The 22,888-nt window shown below is 46.4% G+C and overlaps 1 protein-coding gene across 4 annotated transcripts in view; it reads left to right on the top strand.

Moving 5' to 3' along the window:
• The window catches only part of ENPP3 (ectonucleotide pyrophosphatase/phosphodiesterase 3), a 212,514-nt gene that overhangs the window by 69,383 nt on the left and 120,243 nt on the right, over window positions 1–22,888 (top strand). For all 4 annotated transcript variants that reach the window (XM_033938316.1, XM_033938317.1, XM_033938315.1 and 1 more), the window contains 2 exons: window positions 3,645–3,742; window positions 12,350–12,429. In XM_033938316.1, the coding sequence (XP_033794207.1) occupies window positions 3,645–3,742; window positions 12,350–12,429 (178 nt within the window). The remainder of the gene's footprint in view (window positions 1–3,644; window positions 3,743–12,349; window positions 12,430–22,888) is intronic.

Below are 22,888 nucleotides of genomic sequence, written 5' to 3'. Positions count from 1 at the left end.
GACGGTAAACACCCGGAGGCAGCAGAGGAAAACACTGCATCGCCCTCGACTGGGGCCGCACAAAATACTTCACGGGGACGCATGCGGCCCTCGGGCTGCAAGTTGGACGCCCCTGCTTTAGAGGAATCTTGGATAGGGTCACTTCAGAGTTGCAAATGTCAGCCTTTCCCTATTGTGCAGCAGATACAAATACCAACAACATAAGCAGTGTGATAGTAATCTGTACTATGTAGCATATTCAGTACTACACAGCCTTTCTGGTCAGACTAGATGGGCCATGCTGGTTGTTCTCTGCTGTCATTTGCTCTGTTGCTATGAACTTTGATGCATTGTTATCTATTTTTTGCTCTGTAAGCCAAGCGTGTATCTGTGAACGTGAGCACAGAAGACTGTTATCAGAAAATATACGAGCGCTTTAAAGAAAATCGCTTTTCCTCAGTTGTTCATTACTGTTTTAGCTTATAAAGGACATACATAAGAAGATAGTGCAGATATGGAAATATGGAAAGAGACAAAGGTTTCTAATAAAGCAATAATTTCCCTGATGCTGCCTGTAACAGCCATAAATGATGCAGCTAAAGGTAATAGAGGTGAAAGTCAATTACAATTTATCAAAGACTTGATATACTGCCTTGCAGAAACTGTTAAGGAAGTTTACAATTTGTAAAGAAATGGAAATCAGAAAAATAACTACAATAAAATGTAGAAGAAAAGAGAAAATTTAAGTCTGGAAGTAAAGACTATTGGATTGATACGTATTTAAACACTGTGACTGGAGCTTGCTTTAAAAACTGCCCTTGAAAATCATTCTAGGTCTACCACACTTCCATTTCTATTTGTGTTTAAATTAATAGCAGATGTAAATTCTCAAAACTGACATATTTCAATCACTGAATTGAAAATAAAATCATTTTTCCTACTTTTGGTGATTTTATTTTTCTAATCATCTTTTCCTAGGCTCTGACTGCACTTTGTTCTGTCTGTATTTTTAACTCTGTTTCCAGGACCTTCTTATCCATTTGCTGTTTTTCTCTCCTTCATTTTCTGCCTACATCCATCTTTCACATTTTTTAACATTCAACTTTCTTCCATTTTTCTGCTTCCTTCTCAATCTGTCTACTTTTCCAAGTGCATCATCTCCTCTCTCTCTGCCCTCTCCCTCCTCTCTATCCATGTGCACCATCTCCTCCCTCTCTTTGCCCTTCCTCTTTTCTCCTCATCTTTCTTCCCACAGAGGTCTGCCATCTTCTTCCCCGTTCCTCACCATCTTTCTTCTCACAAAGGTATGGCATGTTTTTACCCTCCACCCCATCCCCCAGTCGAGATCCAGCACTTTTCCCCCCCCCCAACATTGCAGTCCTGCACTCTTTCGGCCACAGGCAGCGTGAATAAAGTAAATACTTTAACTTCGGTGGGCCCAGAAGCTTTTCCTCTGCTACTGCTTCTTACCACAGGTCCCGCTTTATGTTATACATACCATCAGTAGGTGTCCACCCTTTTTTTTAGATTTTGGTATCATCCACATAAAGATCCATTTATCATTACCCTTTGTTACTTTCCAGTCAATAACTTTAGGGCTCATACCAAGGTACTCAGTTTATTTATCAGGTGACTATGTGGACCCATGTCAAAGATTTTGCTAAAATCTAAGAACACCACATCTAGTGCTCTCCCTCAATCCAACTGTCTGATTGTCCAGTCAAAGAAATTAATGAGATTCATCTGACCTACTTCTAGTAAAATCATGCTATCTCAGGGCCTGCTATCTATTGGAGTCCAGAAACTGTTTTAGAAGCATTTCCCTTAATGTACTCACCACACAGGTCAAACTAATGGGCCTATAGTTCCCAACCTCCTCCCCTTACTTCTGTTGTGAAGAGGGGCCATACCTGCTCTTCTCCAGTCCTTAAGGACCATTCTAGATTCTACAGAAACATTGGAAAGCTTATACAGCACAGCTGCCAGAACTTCCATAAATTCCTTTGATATTTTTGGATATAGTCCTATCACTTTGCCTACCTTTAGTTTAGATAGCTCCTTTTGGACATAGTAAATTATCTGTGTTTGTCTTCTGAAATCCTATTCCTGACCCTTCATCTATGAACACAGAACAGAAATATCTGTTAAGCAATTCTGATTTATCCTTAGCTTCTATATATTCACCCTTGAGTCTCGTAATCCCACTTTTGCACTTTATTCTTTTTCTTACATTTGTATCTTTATTGTCCTCACTACTTTATCAGCTTTTCATATTTTTTCCAGATATTGTTGCCTGTCTTCCTCTTTCTACAATTTATTGTAGTTTATGAAGGTGTGGTAGTGGAACTTGGTAAGGAGATATGGAAACCTGAAGCATTTTAAGTAGGAGAGTTGAGAGGATTATTAAGAATATAAGAACATAGGAATAGTCTTATTGGATCAGAGGCCAATCCAAGTCAAAACCCCAAATAGTAGCAAAAACCCAAATAGTGGCAAAATTCCAAACAGTAGCAGCATTCCTTGTCACTGATCCAAGGCAAGCAGTGGCTGTCTCAAATGCAGTTTATAGACTTTTTCTCCAGGAACTGGTCCAAACATTTTTTAAAACCAGCTGCATTAACTGCTCTTACCACATCCTCTGGCAATGCATTGTGAAAAAAAATATTTCCTTCTATTGGTTTTAAAAGTATTACTCTGTAACTTCATCGAGTGTCCCTTAATCTTTATAAATATTGATGCAGTGGAGTAGCCTAATGGTTAGAGAATTGGGCTGACACCCAGGGAAGTCTGGTTCAAATCTTGCTGCTTCTCCTTGTGAACTTGGGCAAGACACTTAACCCTGTCCACTGTCTCAGGTACTAAATTAGACTGCAAGCTCTTGGAGACAGAGAAAAACCTAGTATACCTAAATGTAACTCAGTTTGAACTGCTATTGAAAAAGTTAAAGAACATAAGAATATAAGCAGTGCCTCTGCCGGGTCAGACCAGAGGTCCATCCCGCCCAGCAGTCCGCCCCCGCGGCGGCCCAACAGGTCATGACCTGCCTTACTCACCAGAAGGGGCCCCCTTGCCCCCTAGGTTTCTCATCGAAGTCCTATCTTCCCATCAATGTCCTAACCTTCCGGCCTTGCACCTGCACGACCTGGTGAGCTGTCTATACTTATGCAACACCCCATCAAAGCTAAATCCATATAAATATACATATTCCCTGCTCATAGGACATTATTGCTAAAACAACTATCTAGATGTGGTACTATGACTAACTCCTTTAATGAGATAAATCACGCCAGTATTAATTCAGTCTATCTAAAAAGAGAGTGTCAGCACAACCTGCAGCCATAACTATACACAATATCCAAAGCACAGAGAAACACCGGAGTTATACCCCCGTATAAATATGGTTAGTGAGCCATGATATAATGCATAAAAGTTCTGTTGTAGATATCTATAACCTAGCACAATAACTGAATGCCATCAGTCTGTATTGCAATAAGAGTTGACCAGGCTCCAGATTGGGCTAATGGAAATGAAAAGATAGATACAAAAAGGAGGTGGAGATGCACACAGATTGACGTGAGCAATGCTAAATACAAGAAGGAACCTTATTAAACTTGAAACTTGAACAAATTTGAAACTTTAGCTTTGTATTTTATTCTTTTATATAGGTTTAGCCTGCCACCTGTTATCTTGTTTTCTCTGGATGGATTTAGAGCAGAATATTTGCAGACCTGGGGATCTTTAATGCCAAATATAGAAAAACTCAGTAAGTAATATAAAAAACAGATATGCTTTATAACAACTACAAGACTGTCTTATATACTTCTAGACACTTCCCCCTCCCCATTCGCGGTTTCTCCATTTGCGGTTTCAGATAATCGCAATTTTTTCTGGGGAGGGGGAAAATAAAAAAAACAGTCAAAACTTTTAAAAACCCCATATTTTTTCCTTCCCTGCCGCCTTCTTGGCCTTACCTCGTGGTCTAGAGGGCTTTCGGGGCAGGAGCAATCTTCCTACGCTCCTGCCCCGTGCAGATCGCCATGAGGAAATGGCTGCTGGGAGTTACCGTAGTCTCTTGAGACTACGTCGGGAACTCCCTACAGCCATTTCCTCATGGCGATCTGCACGGGGCAGGAGCGTAGGAAGATTGCTCCTGCCCCGAAAGCCCTCTAGACCACCAGGTAAGGCCGGGAAGGCAGCAGGGAGGTGGGAGTGAGTCAGAGCTGGATAATCGTGATTTTTCGCCATTCTCAGTCCGGCTCTGCCTGTATCCCCCACGAATGACGAGGGAGAAGTATATAGGCATTCTGACTGATTTTTAAAGCAGCTTATTCTAAACAGGCAGTCCCCGTTTTAAGAATGTCCAACTTACATCGGACTCATACTTATGAACCAGGGTCTGCTTCTTGCTTTCTGTGCCAATGTGCCCCTCTTCCTCCCTTTCTGTCCCAACGCAACCCTCCTCCTCCCTTCTGTGTCCCAATGTGCCCCTCATCATCCTTCCCTCCCTCTGTGCTATTTCCTAAATTCATGCCTCCCTCACTCCCTATGGCCAGTTCCCTGCTCCCAGCCGCACTTGTCTTCACAAAATCACAAACATGTGGCTTGCAGCTGGCCCGTAAGCCTTCCCTCTGACATCAGAGGGAAGGCTTATGGATAGGATTACCAGATTTTCCAAATGGAAAATTTGGACCTCCTAGACTGCCCCCAGGCCCACCCAGTTCCACCCAGCCCTGCCCCCGCTGCCTGCTGTTTGCATGTACAGATGCTCTCCTGCCCGACAGTAATTTGTTCCAAGCTTTTCAAAACCCAGACAAAGTGCCATGTTTTGAAAAGCCGTCTAGAACACCGGACATGTCCTCAAAAGGAGAACATGTCTGGGGAAATCCGGATGTCTGGTAACCCTACTTCCGGGTCAGCTGAGGATCGTAGCTTTGTAAAGAGAAGTGCGGCTGGGAGGAAGGAGTCAGCCAGAGGAGGTAAACACCCATGGGAGGGAGGGAGACAAAAATTAGGGACACAGCACAGAGGGAGGTAAGGACAACAAGGGGCATTTTGGGACATGGAAGGGAGGAAGAGGGTTGCATTGGGACAGGAGGGAGGAAAAGGGGCATGTTGGCACAGGAATGGAGAAGCAGGGTCGCATTAGGACACAGAAGGAAGGGAGGGAGCACAAACTTTGGATATAGGTTGGAAGGAAGGAGGGAGCATGAACTTAGGACACAGAATGGAGGGAGGGGAACATGAACTTGAGACATAGGATGGAAGAATGGAGGGAGTGAGGGAAAGAGATGCTGAGGTGGGGGAGGGAATAGAAAGAGAATTGTTGGGCATGTGTGTTTGAGAGGGAAAGAGATATGGGGAAATGAAGAAGGAGGAGAATTGTTGGGCAAAGGGAGGGGAGAAAAATGTTGGACATGGTGATCGGAGAGGCTTGAGGTACAGATGCATGGGGAAGAGAAAGATGAGAGGGAGAAATGTTGAATGTGGTGGTGGAGGGAACAATGGGACAGATGAAGAATGAAAGTAAATTTAAACCTTCTGTCTTTTATTTCTATTTAAATTACAGTACTTTATTTTAAGGCCTGTTTCTTTATAGACTGTGTACTGTACAGGATCCGAGTTATATACAAATTCAACTTAAGAATGGTTTAAAAAAATGGGGACTGCCTGTACGTTTATCTGAGTCAGTACAGAGCCTCAGTTTACATTGAATGTATGGACTGGAACTGAGACATCTGAGTTGGGATATGCTAAGTTCTGGTGGTATTTTAGATAAGAACATAAGAATAGCCTTACTGGGTCAGACCAATGGTCCATCAAGCCCAGTAGCCCGTTCTCAAGGTGGCCAATCCAGGTCACTAATACCTGGCCAAAACCCAAGGAGTAGCAATATTCTATGCTACCGATCCAGGGCAAGCAGTGGCTTCCCCCGTGTCTTTCTCAATAACAGACTATGGACTTTTCCTCCAGGAACTTGTCCAAATCTTTCTTAAAACCAGCTACGCTATCCGCTCTTACCACATCCTCTGGCAATGTGTTCAAGAGCTTAACTATTCTCTGAGTGAAAAAAAAATCCTCGCCAAACCGTCCAAATTGCTATTTTTGAAACCTGTTTTCTGGATGGATTTTATGCTGTTCATCTAAATCTCAAGGGGACACATTAGAGGCATGGTGTGGGTGGGACTAGGGCAGGCTTATGAACTGGATGTTTCGCAGCCATAATCAAACATTTTAGAAAATGTCCAGAGCACAATTTGGATGTTTGAGGCTAGACCTGTTTTAAAAACGAGTAAGTACCAAAAAGGTGCTCATATTGACCAGATAACCACTGTAGGGATGGCAGCATGACCCCCCACACTACCCCAGGGGTCATTGACCCCATCCTACTCCCCAAAGATGTGAATGAAACAGTGTCTGTATAACAGCTGCAGATATTACGGCAATCCAATGAGAGCAGGAAGCAGGTCTCTGGAGTAACCTTGGGGGAAGTGCAGTGGACAACAGAGAAGGGGACCCAGACCCATATCCTACTCTAACTTTTACACTTGAAGTGAGCCCAACAGAACCCACCCCAAACCTACTGTACCATCATATAGGTGCCACCTGCAGGCATAAGGGCTATTAGTGTAGTATACACCTGGTTCCAGTAGGTTTTGAGTAGGTTTTAGAGAACTCACCATATACCATAAGGAGGTTATGGTGAAATGTGTACCTGGGGTTTTAATGTGAAGTTCACTGCAGTGCCCCACTGTTCTGCTAGGATGTCTGAGTGGCCTGTCTACTAAAAATGCTGGCCCCTCCTACATCCCAATGGCTTGTTTTGTGCATTTTTTGTTTGGACATTTTCAAAAATGATAAAAAAATAAACACATTAGAGTGAACACATCTAGAAAAGTCATTTTTTGAAATATACAAAAATAGATATTTTTCAGTTTCAAAAATGACCATTTTCTCCACCCTATTTTTGTACATGCTTCAGAAAACGTCCACACACAGACTTATACATTATATTGAAAGTACCCCTCCATGTGATACATGATTATGCAGATCCATATGAATCTTGACACTAGACAACATGGCAGCAGGAGTTTGTCACTATCTGGGCTTGAGATTCACCTTGGTGTTTGTGGAGTGGAGGAATGGCCTAGTTGTTAGAATAGCTGTCTTAGCACCCTGAGGTTGTGAGTTCAATTCCCACAGCAGCTCCATGTGACTCTGGGCAAGTCACTTAATACTTCATTGCCCCAAGAACAAAATAAGTACCTGTCTAAAATGCATAATCCACACAGAAAAAGACGTATATCAAGTCCCATTCCCTTTACCCTTCCTGAAGTGATAGAATTAGTAAGCACTGGGATGTAATATCTGCTACTCATCACATTTTGTAGAAAAAAGGTATTGGTACTCATACAGGACAATCCTAGGAGTGAGGGTCACCCCGTACAGTAGCCACATCCCATACAGTATCTATACTCCTGTTACCAGCCATGGAACATACCTTCCTCAGTTCTTCTAATACACAGTTATCTGCAGCTCATCTCCCTTTCTCTTCTACAATCTCCATACCCTCTGATGTTTCCAGATCTTCTCTCCTTAGCAGGGTGATCAGATTTTCTGCAAATGCAAGCAGTGCTCTTTCTATTGCAAATGCAAGCATTGTCTCACTTCCGGCTCACCATATAATTGTTTCCCACGCATTCACCTTTATAGGACCCCCAGGGACCCCTGAAGAAGACTTTTTGTTGAAATGCGGACTGTGTTGGGTCCTGTATCCCTTGCGGACTAGGTCCTTTAAGGCTTTTATGTGGATGGAATTATTTTATGTGGATGATTTCAGTGTACCTTTGAAACTTTGACACTTTCAAATAAAGTCCATTTGGGAACATCGTCATTCCACAGAGTTTTTTTGGTTTTCTCTGGATTTTCTTCTTTGTGGATATTTTGGGGTCAATTCCTTTTGTTTTTTTCTCTCCTTTACAAAGCCATGCTAACGTTTTTAGCTCTGACACTCCTAGAATTCCTATGAGTATCTGAGCTGTTACCACTGCAGCCAGCGCTAAAAACACTAGCACTGCTTTGTAAAGGAGGAGGCTAGTGAGAAGGACTTTCCAACTGAATGTCCTATATTTATTTAATGCTATCTGAATGATATGAGTGGCCAAAATATGTTCAACTGAGAGGTGACACCTAGTGATGAAAACATGGAATGATCTCATTTAATTATGTTTGTCTTAATTATGTATGTTATCACATGTACATGCAATTCTCTGATGAGCAATTTTTATTTTTTGAAAAGTGGATGATTAGCTGTCATATGTAGATAAATTAAGTAATTGAAAATGATTGGAGGTACTGAACTCATAACACAACAAATTTTCCCTCTCCCAGCCAATAAGAAAGAAAAACAAAATACATCTGGTAGTGAATGGCCAGCCTGTATCCAAATGACCAGCCTGTGTATCCTGTATCAAGAGCAGGGCAAGTGGTGTGGACAAATCTAAAGCTAAGGTCCTGCCAGCTTGTCAGCATCATACTCTCTCCCTCCCTTCCATTCAGACCATTCATAGCACTTTTCTCCAACTACTTTCTCTCTTCACTCAGCCCATCTATAGTACACACCCAGCTTGCATTCATAGAAATAGAAACATAAAAACATGACAGCAGATAAAGGCCAAATGGCCCATTTAGTCTGCCCATCCGCAGTAGCCATTATCTCTTTCTCTCTCTGAGAGATCCCATGTGCCTACCCCAGGCCCTTTTGAATTCAGACACAGTCTCTGTCTCCACCACATCTTCCGGGGGACTGTTCCATGCATCTACCATCCTTTCTGTAAAAAAGCATTTCTTCAGATTACTCTGGAGCCTATCACCTCTTAACTTCATCCTATGCCCTCTCATTGCAGAGTTTCCTTTCAAATGAAAGAGACTTGACTCATAAACGATTCTAACATATCTACCCTTTCTCGCCTTTCGTCCACAGCATACAGATTGAGATCTTTAAGTCTGTCCCCATATGCCTTATCACGAAGACCACACACCATTTTACTAGCCTTCCTCTGGCCCGACTCCATCCTTTTTATATCTTTTTGAAGGTGCGGCCTCCAGAATTTTACACAATATTCTAAATGAGGTCTCACCAGAGTCTTATACAGAAGCATCAATATCTCCTTTTTACTACTGGCCAAACCTCTCCCTATGCAACCTAGCATCCTTCTACCTTTCGCCGTCATCTTTTCCCTGTTTGGCCACCTTAAGATCATCACATACAATCACACCCAAGTCCGTCGTGCACATAAGTTCTTCACTCGCTAAACTGTACCGTTCCCTTGGGTTTTTGCAGCCCAAATGCATGACCTTGCATTTCTTAGCATTAAATTTTAGCTGCCAAATTTCAGACCATTCTTCAAGCTTCGCCAGGTCTTTCTTCATGTTATTTACACCATCCAGAATGTCTACTCTGTTGCATATTTTGGTATCATCCGCAAAGAGGCAAATCTTACCTGACAACCCTTCAGCAAAATCATTTATAAAAATGTTAAAAAGAACAGGCCTAAGAACAGAACCTTGAGGCACACCACTGGTAACATCCCTTTCCTCAGAGTGATCTCCATTACCTTCTGTCGCCTTCCACTCAACCAGTTCTTGACCCAGCCTGCCACCTTGGGACCCATCCCGAGGGTACTCAGTTTATTTATTAGACGTCTATGTGGAACACTGCCAAAAGCTTTGCTAAAATCTAAATACACCACATCTAGCGCACATCCTCTATCCAATTATCTGGTCACCCAGTCAAGAAATTGATCAGATTTGTCTGACAACACCACTTCAGCTCTGTTCTCCCTTTCACAGTGCTTATCTCTTCCCCTCACAACCCATGTCTTCCAGTTCCTGGTGCCTGTTGTGTCTACCATTTCCTTCCTCATTCCTTTCCCCGTGCCTCTCTCAGCATTCCTCCCCATCTTTATGGTAGATCAAAGACAAGAAACCTAACTAACCTACATTATTGCTCTTCTCTCCTTTCTGCTTTTAGCCCATTGGTCAGATATTCTTTAGCCAGTCAATAAGCCATTGGTTTCCGCACTGCACAACAGAATGTCATATCTAACCTTACTCTTTCATCAGGCATCACTCTCACATTGGAAAAATCCACCAAGGTACTAGGCTGCATCTTAGACGACACTCTCACAATGGAACCTCATATCTCTAACCTTCAGAAAAAGACCATCTATGCATCAACTGCAACTCACAAGATCATACTTCCATCCACATCACTTTGCTCTGATCGTTCAGATGATGGTCTTACCTCAACTGGACTATTGCAACTCCGCCTACCTTGGCATCAACACCACTCTTATCCACAAACTGCAGCTCATCCAGAACACAGCTGTTAGATTAATCTACACATTAAAGAAATATGATTCAATCACAACCTTCATCAGGCAACTACACTGGCTCCCAATATCATCCCGAATAACTTTCAAAACGTCATGTATCCTACACGAGATTCTATACGGAAACTCAGCAGCCCCTCTCATCCAATTATTCTCTACTGTTTGGTTGACATCAAAAAGAATCCTTAACAGAATCCAACTAAACCTGCCATCCACAAAATACCTCCACTACAAGCAAATTTTCCACTCTAAGCTAACTTATTCTGGGTGTAAAAACCTGGAATGACCTACCAGAAGCAATCAGGAAAGAGACAAACTACACCACATTCAGAAAAAAAACTGAAGACCTACCTCTTTGACAATTAACTGTTTCAGCTTCTGTATAGCACCCCCTACTTCTAGGTCCCTCCTCATGCCCCCTTCCCCTACTACTTTCCTACTTCCTCTTTGATCTGTCACCTTGAGCTTGTATAGGTTTTTTGCGACTCACAAATGGAAGATTAGATTAGATTAGAAAGTACAGTTGTTATGTTTATTTTTACCTAACCAGCTAGTAATGGTTTTCAACAATGGTTGGTTAAGTTGAGGCAGTCCTACTTAAAGTGTAAGTACCATGTTAGTGCATGCTAACACCATTAGCATACATCATTTGTATAAATGGAGCCAGTGATGAATAACACACATTAATACGTGTTAGCACATGATGTCACTGTAGCAGTAGTACGGCCATGAGTGGGTTTGGGTGGGCTAGGGCCCACCTACTATGGGCTCAGGCTCACCCCAAATTTATGTTTCCATAGTATGGCTGTCAAGCATCTGCATGCCCTGACAACCGAAAACCTCCTTCTCACTGAACAGACAGTTAAAACTTGGGCTGCCAGCAGTAGTGTCTTCGTGCTGCTCCCCTCTGCACATGCTCAGTTTCCACACATGTGCAAAACTGAACATGTACAGAGGTTGACCGCAGCAGCGCAGGGACACTACTGCCAACAGTCCAAATTGTAAGAGTCCATTCAGTGAGAAGGTCTTCAGGTGGCAGGGATTGCAGATCCCTGCCAGTTCATGTATTTCTTTGAGTTGTGTGTGTGTGTGTGTGTGCATTGGGGGGGGGGGGAGGGGGAGCAGTGAAGAGGTGTTATGTCCCTTCTTTCTAACACCAAGCCCATACTATATACCAGGGAGATATATCAGTACTAACTCCATGTGTCCTTAGAAAGAGCTCATTACAGAATCTAATTACACAAAGACAGCACAAATGAGTAGCTTCTGTTAGGACTATCAGACCTCTACAATTGTCCTGGAGTCTTTCAGAATAAAGGGTCGGTCTCCAGCACACTGCTTATTCCTTTCATTTAGTCCTGGAGGCTGCTTGTCTAGCGCCATCATTTGCAATAAAGAGATACTCACTCAGTTATAGCAGACCCAGCATTTGTAAAGTAAACCCAACATTTCTTTAGTTTTGAGTTTAAAGAATGTATTTTAGAGGAATCAATCATTCTATCATACCATATGGTTTTCATTTAGACACTAACACTGTTCATGCACACATTTACCTCAGGGCGTGTTTTATGCTACGGGCCCTGCAGTAAATAACACATTAGTGACATTGGCGTGCCCTAGCTGTCTCCTTAGTTATTTTTTTAAGAACAGAATAAAAGAAACACATCATTCAAGCATGCTCTAAAAAGTAAAATAAATCCCATAACCCTTTAGAAAATAAGATTCAAGCAATACAGGTTATTTATCAGTATAGTTTCATGTTTGTACACTTGAGTTTCACATGTGCATGACATGTCTCTCACTCCCTGGCAAAGCTGCTCACTTGACAGAGACGTCAGCCTTAGGTATAACTCTGTGAGTTTGTGTTATTACTGCCAGATCTTCTATCTTTATCAGAAGGCTCCTAGCAAATCATATAAGAATATAAAAGGGAACCATGTTTTCAAAATCATTTTATAAGTACTTTGTATTTATTTCAGAAACATGTGGAACACATTCAAAGTACATGAGGGCGGCTTACCCAACTAAGACCTTCCCAAATCATTATACAATTGTGACGGTAAGTGCTATTCATTTCACAGATCACTAGGTTTGATAGAAAAAGGGAGAAGCAGGTGGAATGGAGACTTACAGAAACACATTTGTTTACTTGCATTTTAAATATTGTAGGATTATACTTAAACCTCCAGTGCCTGTATATTGTATATGTAAACTGCTGAGGGATCTTCAAAAAGTTTCCAAACTTTTATTTTTTTTTTAGACCCTATTGCTTATTAAATATCTCAAAAGCAAATGACATCACTTTTCCACATAATCACCCTGTTTTGTGATACATTTTTCCCAGCATCTTACTTACATGCCCTTCTACCACTTTTCCTGCCCCAACCATTTCCTGCAAAAATATGACAGTGAGGAAACTTTTTGAAGAACCCTCGTAAAACCCAAAAGGCAGTATACAAGTCCCATCTCCCCTCCCACTTATAATGCACAGTAAACTAGTTCCAACTTTTCCCAAAATAATACAGTCGCACACTAATGAAGTGGCCCTATTGCTAAGAAGTGCTACAAAATGGGTTAGCCTGTCGTAACACGGGAATCTCCTACGCACTATGCCCATTTCGTATGTATCATAAAATAGGCTGTTTTCAATTTTTTACTTTGCCATTAGCAAGTGGCAGCTGCAAATAATTCACACAGGAGTACTTACCACCTCCTATTTAGGAGGCGTTAATAGTATTAACCCTGCATTATTCAGTTAGTGCTTTTAAACTGATCTAGGCATCTAATTTACCCCCCTCTTTTTTTTTTACTAAACTGCGATAGTGGTTATTAACGCAGGGAGCCGCGCTGAATGTTCCACGCTGCTCCCGATGCTCATAGGAACTCTATGAGCATCAGGAGCAGCGCAGAGCATTCAGCATGGCTCCTTGTGCTAATAACCGCTATCACAGTTTAGTAAAAGGGAGGGAGGGGGTTAATTATTTTAAAAGCTTTATCAGTGCCAATAATGAGCATTAGTGAATTCTGTGGTAGAAGAAGGAGCTACAGTTTTAACTAAAATTGTTAAGTCAATGTGGGGGAGTTGATGTTCTTCTTATTCTTGATGCTTATCTGTGATGTTTGGCTGTTTTGCACTTATGCTTTGTACCTTGCCTGAGTCTGGTTGTGACCTTTTTCACTTTCAATAAAAATATGTTTAAAAAAAATAAAATAAAAATAAGTCACTGCAAACTGGTGTTGTACTGGAATGCTGTAAGGTTACCACTGTGAAACCTCTATTAAAAAAACAGAGTATGGACCCAGAGGCTTTAAATAACTATAGGCCCATTTCAGTTATGCCAGTAGTTTTTTTTCAAATGGCTCTCCCGAATTGAATAATGGAATGGAGACCGCAATTTGCCTTAATTTGTATCGATTCGTGTTGATTTGGGTTTATGTCGTATAACAGTTGTAGTGGATATGTTTTAGAAATATTAATTTATTTGATGCTCTCAAGCTCTTCCAGTGATAGATCTGTGAAGTGTGCTATGCCGGGAGTTGTATTAAGACCTGCACTAAAATATGACTGTTTGTTATCAGGCCACTTCAGAGACTTTTCTATCTCTTAAATATGTTTTATTTTTAATTTTTTTATCTTCTTTCATTCTTTCTACTTCTTTGATTTTTGATCTTGGAAATGTATTACATACTTTTATTTCAATCAGGTATTTTAGCTAGATTGTGAGCTTTCGGGACAGATAGGGTAGTTTTTCTCAAGTACCTAATTTCATTTAAGTTTGATACATTGTAAACCGCTTAGGTCAGTAAAATGCAGGAGCGGTAGATCAAATCTTAAATAAACATAAACATAGTTTCAAAAATTATAGAAAGAGTGGTATTGGGAGAGTTAGAAGAATTTGTTGAGAATAATTGGTTAGATAAGCACCAATATGGGTTTAGGAAAGGTCTTGGTTGAAACACTTTTATTGTCCACTATGGATATACTTTGGACAGACCTAGATCTGGGGAAAACTTATTGTATGGTCTCTCTAGACCAGTGTATCGCAAACTGTGTGCCGCGGCACACTAGTGTGCCTCTTGAGATTTGAAGTGTGCTGCAGCATACAGGGCAGGAAGAGAGGTGCCAGCGTCAGCTAACTTGGAACTGCCTGTCTTCTGCTGCCGATATGTAAGTAGGAGTATCGGCAGCAAAAGGCAGGAAGTTGCAAATTAGCTGATGCCAGCGCCTCTCTTCCTGTATGCCACGGCACATTTAAAATCGGAGAAGAAGAGGCAAGCAGGAGTCTTGGCATTTTCTCTCCAGCCCTGGACCAGCAGCAGCAGCTCAGTGTGATTTTAACTTAGTCACACAGCTGCCTCTAGAATTAGATTAGACTCAGTTTCATCAGGCAGCCGCAGGGTCTTTGCTAGGCTGGCCTGTTTCGATGATGCGAGGCAGGCCAGCCTAGCAAAAGCCCTGAGCTGCCTGACGAAACCATGGTTAACTAATCCTAGCAGCAGCTGTGTGGCTAAGTTAAAACCACACAGTGAGCTGCCGCTAGCCTAGAGAGAGGAGAGGTATGCTGGACAGGGAAGGAGAGAAGGGAGAAGGGGTACTGATGAACATGGGGAGCAAGGAAGGGGGAAGTGGTACTATTGGACAGGGGGAAGGAGAGAAGGGAGTAGGGGTACTGCTGGACAGGGGTGCGGTAAAAGGAAGGGAGAAGAGGTGCTGCTGGATCTGGAAGAAAAGGAGGGAAAGGTGCTACACACTGGAGGGGAAGGTGAGATGGTGCATGGGGAGAGAGCATGTTGGGTTGGGGGTAGGAAGGAGGGATGCCACTTGAGGGAAGAGGCAAGGACAGAGAGAGAAAGCATTCAGGAGGCAGAAAGTGTTGGACTCATGGAGAGGGTGAGATGGATGGGGAGGTCAGAAAGGAGGAGGGAAGGAGAAATGTTACACTCTGGGGAAGGGGGAGAGGACAGAGAGTGACAAGTTGGACTCATAGAGAGAGAGAGAGAGAGAGAGATGTTGGTTGGGGGAGGGAAGGAGGACCAGAGGAGAAGCATGCAGGAGGAAGAGAGAAAAAAAAATGTTGGACTGGTGGAAAGGAGGGAGAAATGTTGGACTGTGAGGGGGGCTAGAAAGGAGGAAGGAAAGGAGATGGACTGCAGAAGGCAGAAGGGAAAGAGAAATGTTACACTGAGGGGGGGGGAGAGGAGAGATGACTAAAGGAAGGGAGAGATATCAGACCAGGGAATGGAAGGGAAGGAGGGGAGTCTGGTTTGCGCTATAGAAACAGGGCCGCCATCAGAAATTTCTGGGCCCCTTACTGAGCAATCCTATTGGGCCCCCCACGCACCCCTTCCTCCCCCTCAACACCCCCCCTTCTTCCATGGGCCGAATACACATATACTTTTCTGCTAATGCTCCACCTAAGCCAGTCCCGTAAAATCTTCTCACGTCCATTGGGTGATTTGGCATAGAGGAGATATTCATAAAAAGAACGTCCGTTAAGATCTTTACTCATAGACTGTGCCATTTGCTTTAAATCATCTTCCATCATTAATCCAAATTGCACAATTCTTTCTCTGTCTTTGTCCTGAATGGCATCTGGCCACATTGCTGGATCCTTCCAGTCAACAAATTTATGAGCAGGCGCGGAGACCGCATTTTTAAACAAATGTAGTTTATCCTTGTACTCCTTATGTAATTTTAATCATCTATGGATATGTTTGTATGTTTATTGTTCAAATGGTTTTATTTATTAACAGCGGGATATGTATTAGCCCGCTCTCTCTCCCCCACCCCACCCACACTTAAACTTCCCTTCCAATAACAACACAACTCATGTATATGGATAAACAGCCGCAGCTCTGTTTATTAATAAACCATTAATTTAACATTACATAACAAACAGTTCTCCCGAGCTACACCTTAACCAATCCCAATAATATTCGGCCCCCAATCCTGCCATGCCAGCAAGGTTCTGGGGGGTGGCATGTCCCAACATGCCCCTTTAACCATAGAACCAGAACCCGGGCACGACTCCCTGCCGGCCCCCCCGCTCATCTCCTGATGAGCTGTACCATACCGTAGCTCGGGATAACCGCCTACCGAAACTCTGTCACCTACCAACCCATACAACGAGAGGGCGGGAGGGTGGGCAGGAAAAGCCGCCTCGGAGGACCCAGGAAGAGACCGGGTCCTCCAAGGTCCCGGCTTTATCGTCTCCGCCCGGCTCCCCCCATCCTATCAGGAGGCAGCCCCGCCGCGGGAATTTTAAACCCGCCTATCCTATGCTGCCTCCTGCACCCTACCCTTCCTCTCCCCTCGCGCGGAGCGCTCGTCTCGACGGGAGGCCGCGCGGGCCCTCATCCCCGTGTTACAGCCGCCCATCGAGACGAGCTCTCGGGCTCTCCTTAACAGCGGGATATGTATTAGCCCGCTCTCTCTCCCCCACCCCACCCACACTTAAACTTCCCTTCCAATAACAACACAACTCATGTATATGGATAAACAGCCGCAGCTCTGTTTATTAATAAACCATTAATTTAACATTACATAACAAACAGTTCTCCCGAGCTACACCTTAACCAATCCCAATAATATTCGGCCCCCGATCCTGCCATGCCAGCAAGGTTCTGGGGGGTGGCATGTCCCAACATGCCCCTTTAACCATAGAACCAGAACCCGGGCACGACTCCCTGCCGGCCCCCCCGCTCATCTCCTGATGAGCTGTACCATACCGTAGCTCGGGATAACCGCCACAAGGCCTGGAAAACAGGCCTCCCCCCAAAACAGGAGCTGCGACTACACACCCGCGACCACAAGGTGAGACTCGCAACAGGTGGCAAAATCATCCAGGAGCAAGTCACACCCCACCGCCGACAAATGAACCCGATCACGTGCATACAAACCCTTGCAATTTACATCCACCCAAGAATGTTGAATCTGCAACCCCCCCATCCCCAGTACCCACTTAGCCACCTGTCTATTAATTTTAATTAACCCTCGAGTCCATCTGCGCGACTCTAATCTGCTCAGGCGTGGAATGATATCCGACCATACCAGCCGCAAATGGGGAAACCAGTCCAGTACACAGTGAAGGTCATCTTTAATGCAGTCAATGAGCTGTTTGACTGTCATGGCGTCCACATCGTTGCCGCCCAGATGAATCAACAGGAGATCCGGCCTACGGGGATTAGAATGCTGGCGAGCCATCAGAGGAAGAAGCTGTTGCCAGCGCATTCCCCGCTGCCCCCACCAGGAAACACGGACTCCCCGGTGCTCCAATCCTAAATGACGGCCACCTGGGCGGATAAGTGCCCGCTCCCCCGCCCGATGTATAAAGGAGTGGCCCACGATCCACACGGAACAGGCCCGGGATACAGTGGCTGCAAAACAAAGCACACAATGAACACCAGTCCCGACAATCACAGACAGCTGTTAGTGAAATAAGGTGCCCGTGCCCATGCTCTAACCCCAACACACTCCACCCCAGGCCAAATGAACCTAGACCCTATCTGGCCTCCCGAGGCCCCCAGGCCTAATATAGCCCCTGTAAGCCCCGGAAGACCAACGCCCTAGGCGTCGTATACCCTCAGCAGACAATCCCGCCGCGTGGGCACTGGTCGCAGCCCCAATACGGAAGGAGTGAGTCCCATAACGAGTAGGCAGTTCGCCACAGCTACCAAGAACCATCCGAAGAACCGCCAAAAACTGGTAGCGCGTGAGCGAAGAGCCATCCTCATGCATGAATAAGGGAGCTCCCTCCTGAACCCGTACCTGAAGGAAGTTTTGCATCAAAGTAACAGGACAGGACGAACTGCCAGGGATGGAATGCAGGATTAGAGAATGGCCTCTACCCGTTTGATCCGTTTTGGAACGCGCAATAAAAACCCGCAATGTGGGACCCGAAAAACTAACATGCCTACGCAGTAACCCCTGCGCCAATCCACCGACAGACTGAGTCCCCAGCAACTCACCCACCCGTAGCGCTCCAAAAAACGCCACAGAGAAAGCTGCCTGAAAAAGCCGCCCCTCAAAGGGGGAGAGAGTAATCCCAGGCAGTGCCGCTAGTAGACGTACCAGCAAGTCATGTGTGATGGGCAAACGGCTATCCGGAGGACGCAGGACTAAGCGCCCCATGGCGGCCAGCATGCGACGCACTAAGAACCCCGACATAGGGCAAGCCCAACCAAAGGCTCTGCAGAAAAAGGCAAAGCCCGCAAGGCGCCCCGCAACAGAACCCCGGGAATCACCGGATCGGAAAGCATGCAACACATACTCCACCAACAACGCCTCCGACACGGAACCCGAGACCCATCCTCTCGACTCCAAAAAGGCAGTCACCATGCGGAAGCCGGCACAGTAATGAGTCCACGTTGATGCAGCTACTGACAAGCGGAGCATCTCCCAGACTTCATCTTGACCAGGTCCCATAAACCTTCGGGCATCGGCGTGCCTTCCAGACGTGCTTCCGGAGCAAGGAGCCGAAACTGTGAAAAACGAAAGCGAGATAATGCATCAGCTATGGAATTCTGCGACCCTGGGACATGACGCGCGCGAATAAAAAGATTTAATTGGAGGCAGCGCAACACCAATTCCCGAACCAACACATTGACCTCTAAACAACGCGCACTCAGCTTATTCACCACCTCCACGACACCCTGATTGTCACACCAAAAAACTATCCGCCTGTCTCGTAACCTTGCAGGCCAAAGTTCACACGCAACCACCAAAGGAAACAGTTCTAACAGGGTAATGTTACGCGTAACACCCTGAGTTCTCCAATTTTCAGGCCAACGCGCCGCACACCACTCGCCCTGACAATACAGTCCAAATCCAAGACCTCCTGCAGCATCCGAAAACAGCTCTAAATCGAAATTGGCCACCTCTAGGGCCTGAATTCGAAGAGTGCCATTGAACCCACGCAAAAAGGAATTCCACATACCTAAATCGGCCCGCACTCCCGCAGACAGTCTGATAAAATGCCGTTTATCACGAACACCCGACGTCGCCACCGCCAATCGTCGCAGAAACGCTCTACCCATGGGAAGCACCCGGCAAGCAAAGTTAAGGGACCCCAACAGTGACTGCACCTGCTTCAGAGTCACCGACCGCGATTGGAGAACAAGTTGAATCAAAGCTAACAGCTGAACGATTTTACCCGCAGGAAGCCGAGTAACCATGGCCACCGTATCTATTTCAATGCCCAGAAAGGTAAGCACATGCACCGGCCCCTCTGATTTGTCCACCGCCAAGGGAACCCCGAACTCCGCAGCCATATGCTCAAAAACGCTTTTCAAGTGAGCACAATCATCTGAGGCCGGAGAACCGACAAACAAGAAATCATCTAAATAATGGACCACTGAGTCCAGGCGAGACCGCGTTACCGTAACCCAGTGGAGAAACGAACTGAATCTCTCAAAGTAGGCGCACGAAATGGAGCAACCCATAGGCAAACAACGATCGAAATAGTAAAACCCCTGAAAGCGGAAGCCCAACAAAGGGTACGAATCAGGATGGACCGGCAAGAGGCGAAAAGCCGCCTCTATGTCTACCTTCGCCAGTCACGCCCCCCTACCAGCGCGCAACACCAGGCGCACAGCGGTATCGAAAGAAGCATATCGCACCGAGCAGAGATCCGCTGGGATTCCCTCATTAACCGAGGCGCCGACTGGGCGAGACAGGTTGTGAATTAGTCTAAACTTCCCAGGCTCCTTCTTGGGAATCACCGCTAAGGGGGATACAATCAGAGAAGGAAAGGGGCGAACCCGGAACGGCCCTGCAATCCTACCCAATGCAATTTCCCCATCCAATTTTGCCTGCACTACCTCCCTTAAGTGCCGCACAGAAGATGCATTGTGCACCCGACATTCCCGCAATTTGCCCTGAAAAGGAATAGGGAAACCCTCCGTAAACCCCCGGTCCAGCTGGTCTGCCGCCGTGCGATCCCCATAACGCTGTAACCAAGGGCGAAGGGCCGCCACCCGCACTGGTGTGGGCAACATGCCCCTCACCTTACGGTTTACTTGGTCCGGTCGAAGCTCCACCCCCTTTTTTGGGGCATTTGAGGGCGGAATGCGCTTGACTACATATTGAACAGGCATGCCGGAATCTGCAATCCGTGAAGGCGCATGTAGCCTGGTTGAAGCGCCAACACACTCCTGTGCCTCCTCCCGCAAACCCTCCAACTGTGGGCCGAAAGGACCGTCCACCACCCCCTCCCGCGGGGGACCTGCCGGGACCCTGAACCGCGGAATTAGACCGGCACGCCATGTGGGTTAACCACAAGTTAACATCTTGCGTGCCCCAGGACATGAACCCGTTTTCCTCCATTTTGTCACGGAAGGCCTCGTCGTAATTGAGCCACGACCAGCCTCCGAAACGATGGTAGGCGTCCAACACCGAGTCCGCTTAAGATAATAAAATCCCGTAGTCCTGCGGCCGCGCCCTACCCCAAACACTGGCCAAGCGCAGGAAGGATCTAATCCAATTAACTATGTTCCGCGACACCGGTACCGCCTTGGACACCTCGCCCACCTTCTTATCTTTCTTTTTACTCCTACGGCGAGACCTGCCTTCCAGCAAGCGGAAGATATCTACACAAGCGCGCTTTCTGATCCTATGACGCAACCGTTTTGGCACCCCCTCCCATAGTTCCGACAACGCCACTAACGCCGGAGCACCCCTCGCCTGAGACCCGGACGGCCCCGCCTCACCACCACCCGTCCCCACCCCCGCCTGGCATGCATGTGAGGACGTAGAAGAACTAGTAGTAGAAGACGATGACGAAGTGGAGGACGACGACGAGGATACTCGGCCGCGCCTACCCCGCTTCTTACGTTTTGACTTCACCCTCTTACCCCTTGTAGCAGCCACAGGCGCCGTATTACCCTGAAGCGGGGGGTCCCGCACTCCAGCCAGAGGATCCACAGCGCCGTCCGCAGCAACCGCACGCTCAGCCGATGGCTCCCGAGCATCACCAGCAACAGCCTCACCAGATCCATGCTGTGCCATCACTCCAGGAGGCTCGCCATGCACCGCCCTCTCACGCTCCGGCCTCTGCGAAGAAGGAACATCCACTCCAGCACTCGGGACCTGTAACGAAAAACCAGACAGAGGAGCAGCAACCGACACTCCCCCACCCTCGCGGACCCCAAAACTCTCCTGACTCTGGAATCCAGCAGCCCACCCCTGGCCCTGTCCCGGGTGCCAACCCGCTCCCGGCACCGAACCCCATGGCAAAGACGATCCGGCAGGGGGGCCGCCCGACATCCAAGGGGGCATCCCCCACATAGACCCCCAGGGATTCATACCCCAGGAAGGCCCAGTCCCGGGGGGACCCCAGTGCCGGTCACTAGAAGCGCCCACCCCGACAGCCCCAATGCCTCCCGGATCTCTGGCCACCTCCCTCTCACCTAAAACAGAAGGGCTGAGCTGCCCATACTGTCTGCCTCCCACAGCATCCCTCTCCCCGACCACAGAAGGCCCCAAGCCAGCCACAGAAGGGCTGTGATGGCTATGCAGTCTGCCGGCCAAAACCGGCAGACTGGAAGGCCTCCCTGCCGCTCTCCCTGCACCACGACCACGCGGTCTCCTGGCAGGTGTCCTCCCCCTCCCTCGCTCTAGAATGGGCGCAGAAGGCCCCGCACCGGATCGAGACGCCCTGCCTCCCACCTCACCCAGGCCCGCCCCCGAGACCACGAGGGCCGAAAGAGCAGCCGATTTAGAACGGCGCATCGGTCTCCCCCTCTCCCCGCCGCCGCCGACTCCCACCTGTTCGTCATCACTAAGGGAGTCGCCGGCGAGTAGGGAGATTTCCGCCTCTCTGCTAGCACCCGCCATCGTCCCGCCGCCTCGGAAGAGCTGAAAAATGAAGACACAGGAAAAGCCGCCTCGGAGGACCCAGGAAGAGACCGGGTCCTCCAAGGTCCCGGCTTTATCGTCTCCGCCCGGCTCCCCCCATCCTATCAGGAGGCAGCCCCGCCGCGGGAATTTTAAACCCGCCTATCCTATGCTGCCTCCTGCACCCTACCCTCCCTCTCCCCTCGCGCGGAGCGCTCGTCTCGACGGGAGGCCGCGCGGGCCCTCATCCCCGTGTTACAGCCGCCCATCGAGACGAGCTCTCGGGCTCTCCTTTCCCCAAATTTATTTTTGTTATACGCATTGAAAATATTTGATATTGCGTTTAAATCAAAATCTCAATAAACTTGAAACGAGTGCCCGTGAGATTGTGGGAGGGTTAAATACTCAAAACTTAGAAGAATAACAATTTACTTAAAGTTTTTGCTACGCCAGCTTTCTGGTATCTTTACATACAGTGGCGTACGTAGCATATGTAACACCCGGGGCCCATCATTTTTTGGCACCCCCCCCATCTGTAAGAAAAACATGATTTTTAGTAACAAACCACACGTCACACATGAGTACCTAGGAAAAGGCCCAAAAATTATCACCAAAGTGGCTCAAGAAATATTCTACCAAAAATATAAGATAATACCACTTATGACGAAGCTGCAACCACCAAAAC

The sequence above is a fragment of the Geotrypetes seraphini genome, chromosome 3 (genome assembly GCF_902459505.1).
Source record: "Geotrypetes seraphini chromosome 3, aGeoSer1.1, whole genome shotgun sequence".
NCBI lineage: Eukaryota > Metazoa > Chordata > Amphibia > Gymnophiona > Dermophiidae > Geotrypetes > Geotrypetes seraphini.
Note: the sequence above shows the minus strand (reverse complement) of the source record. Positions and strands in the feature narration are given on the sequence as shown.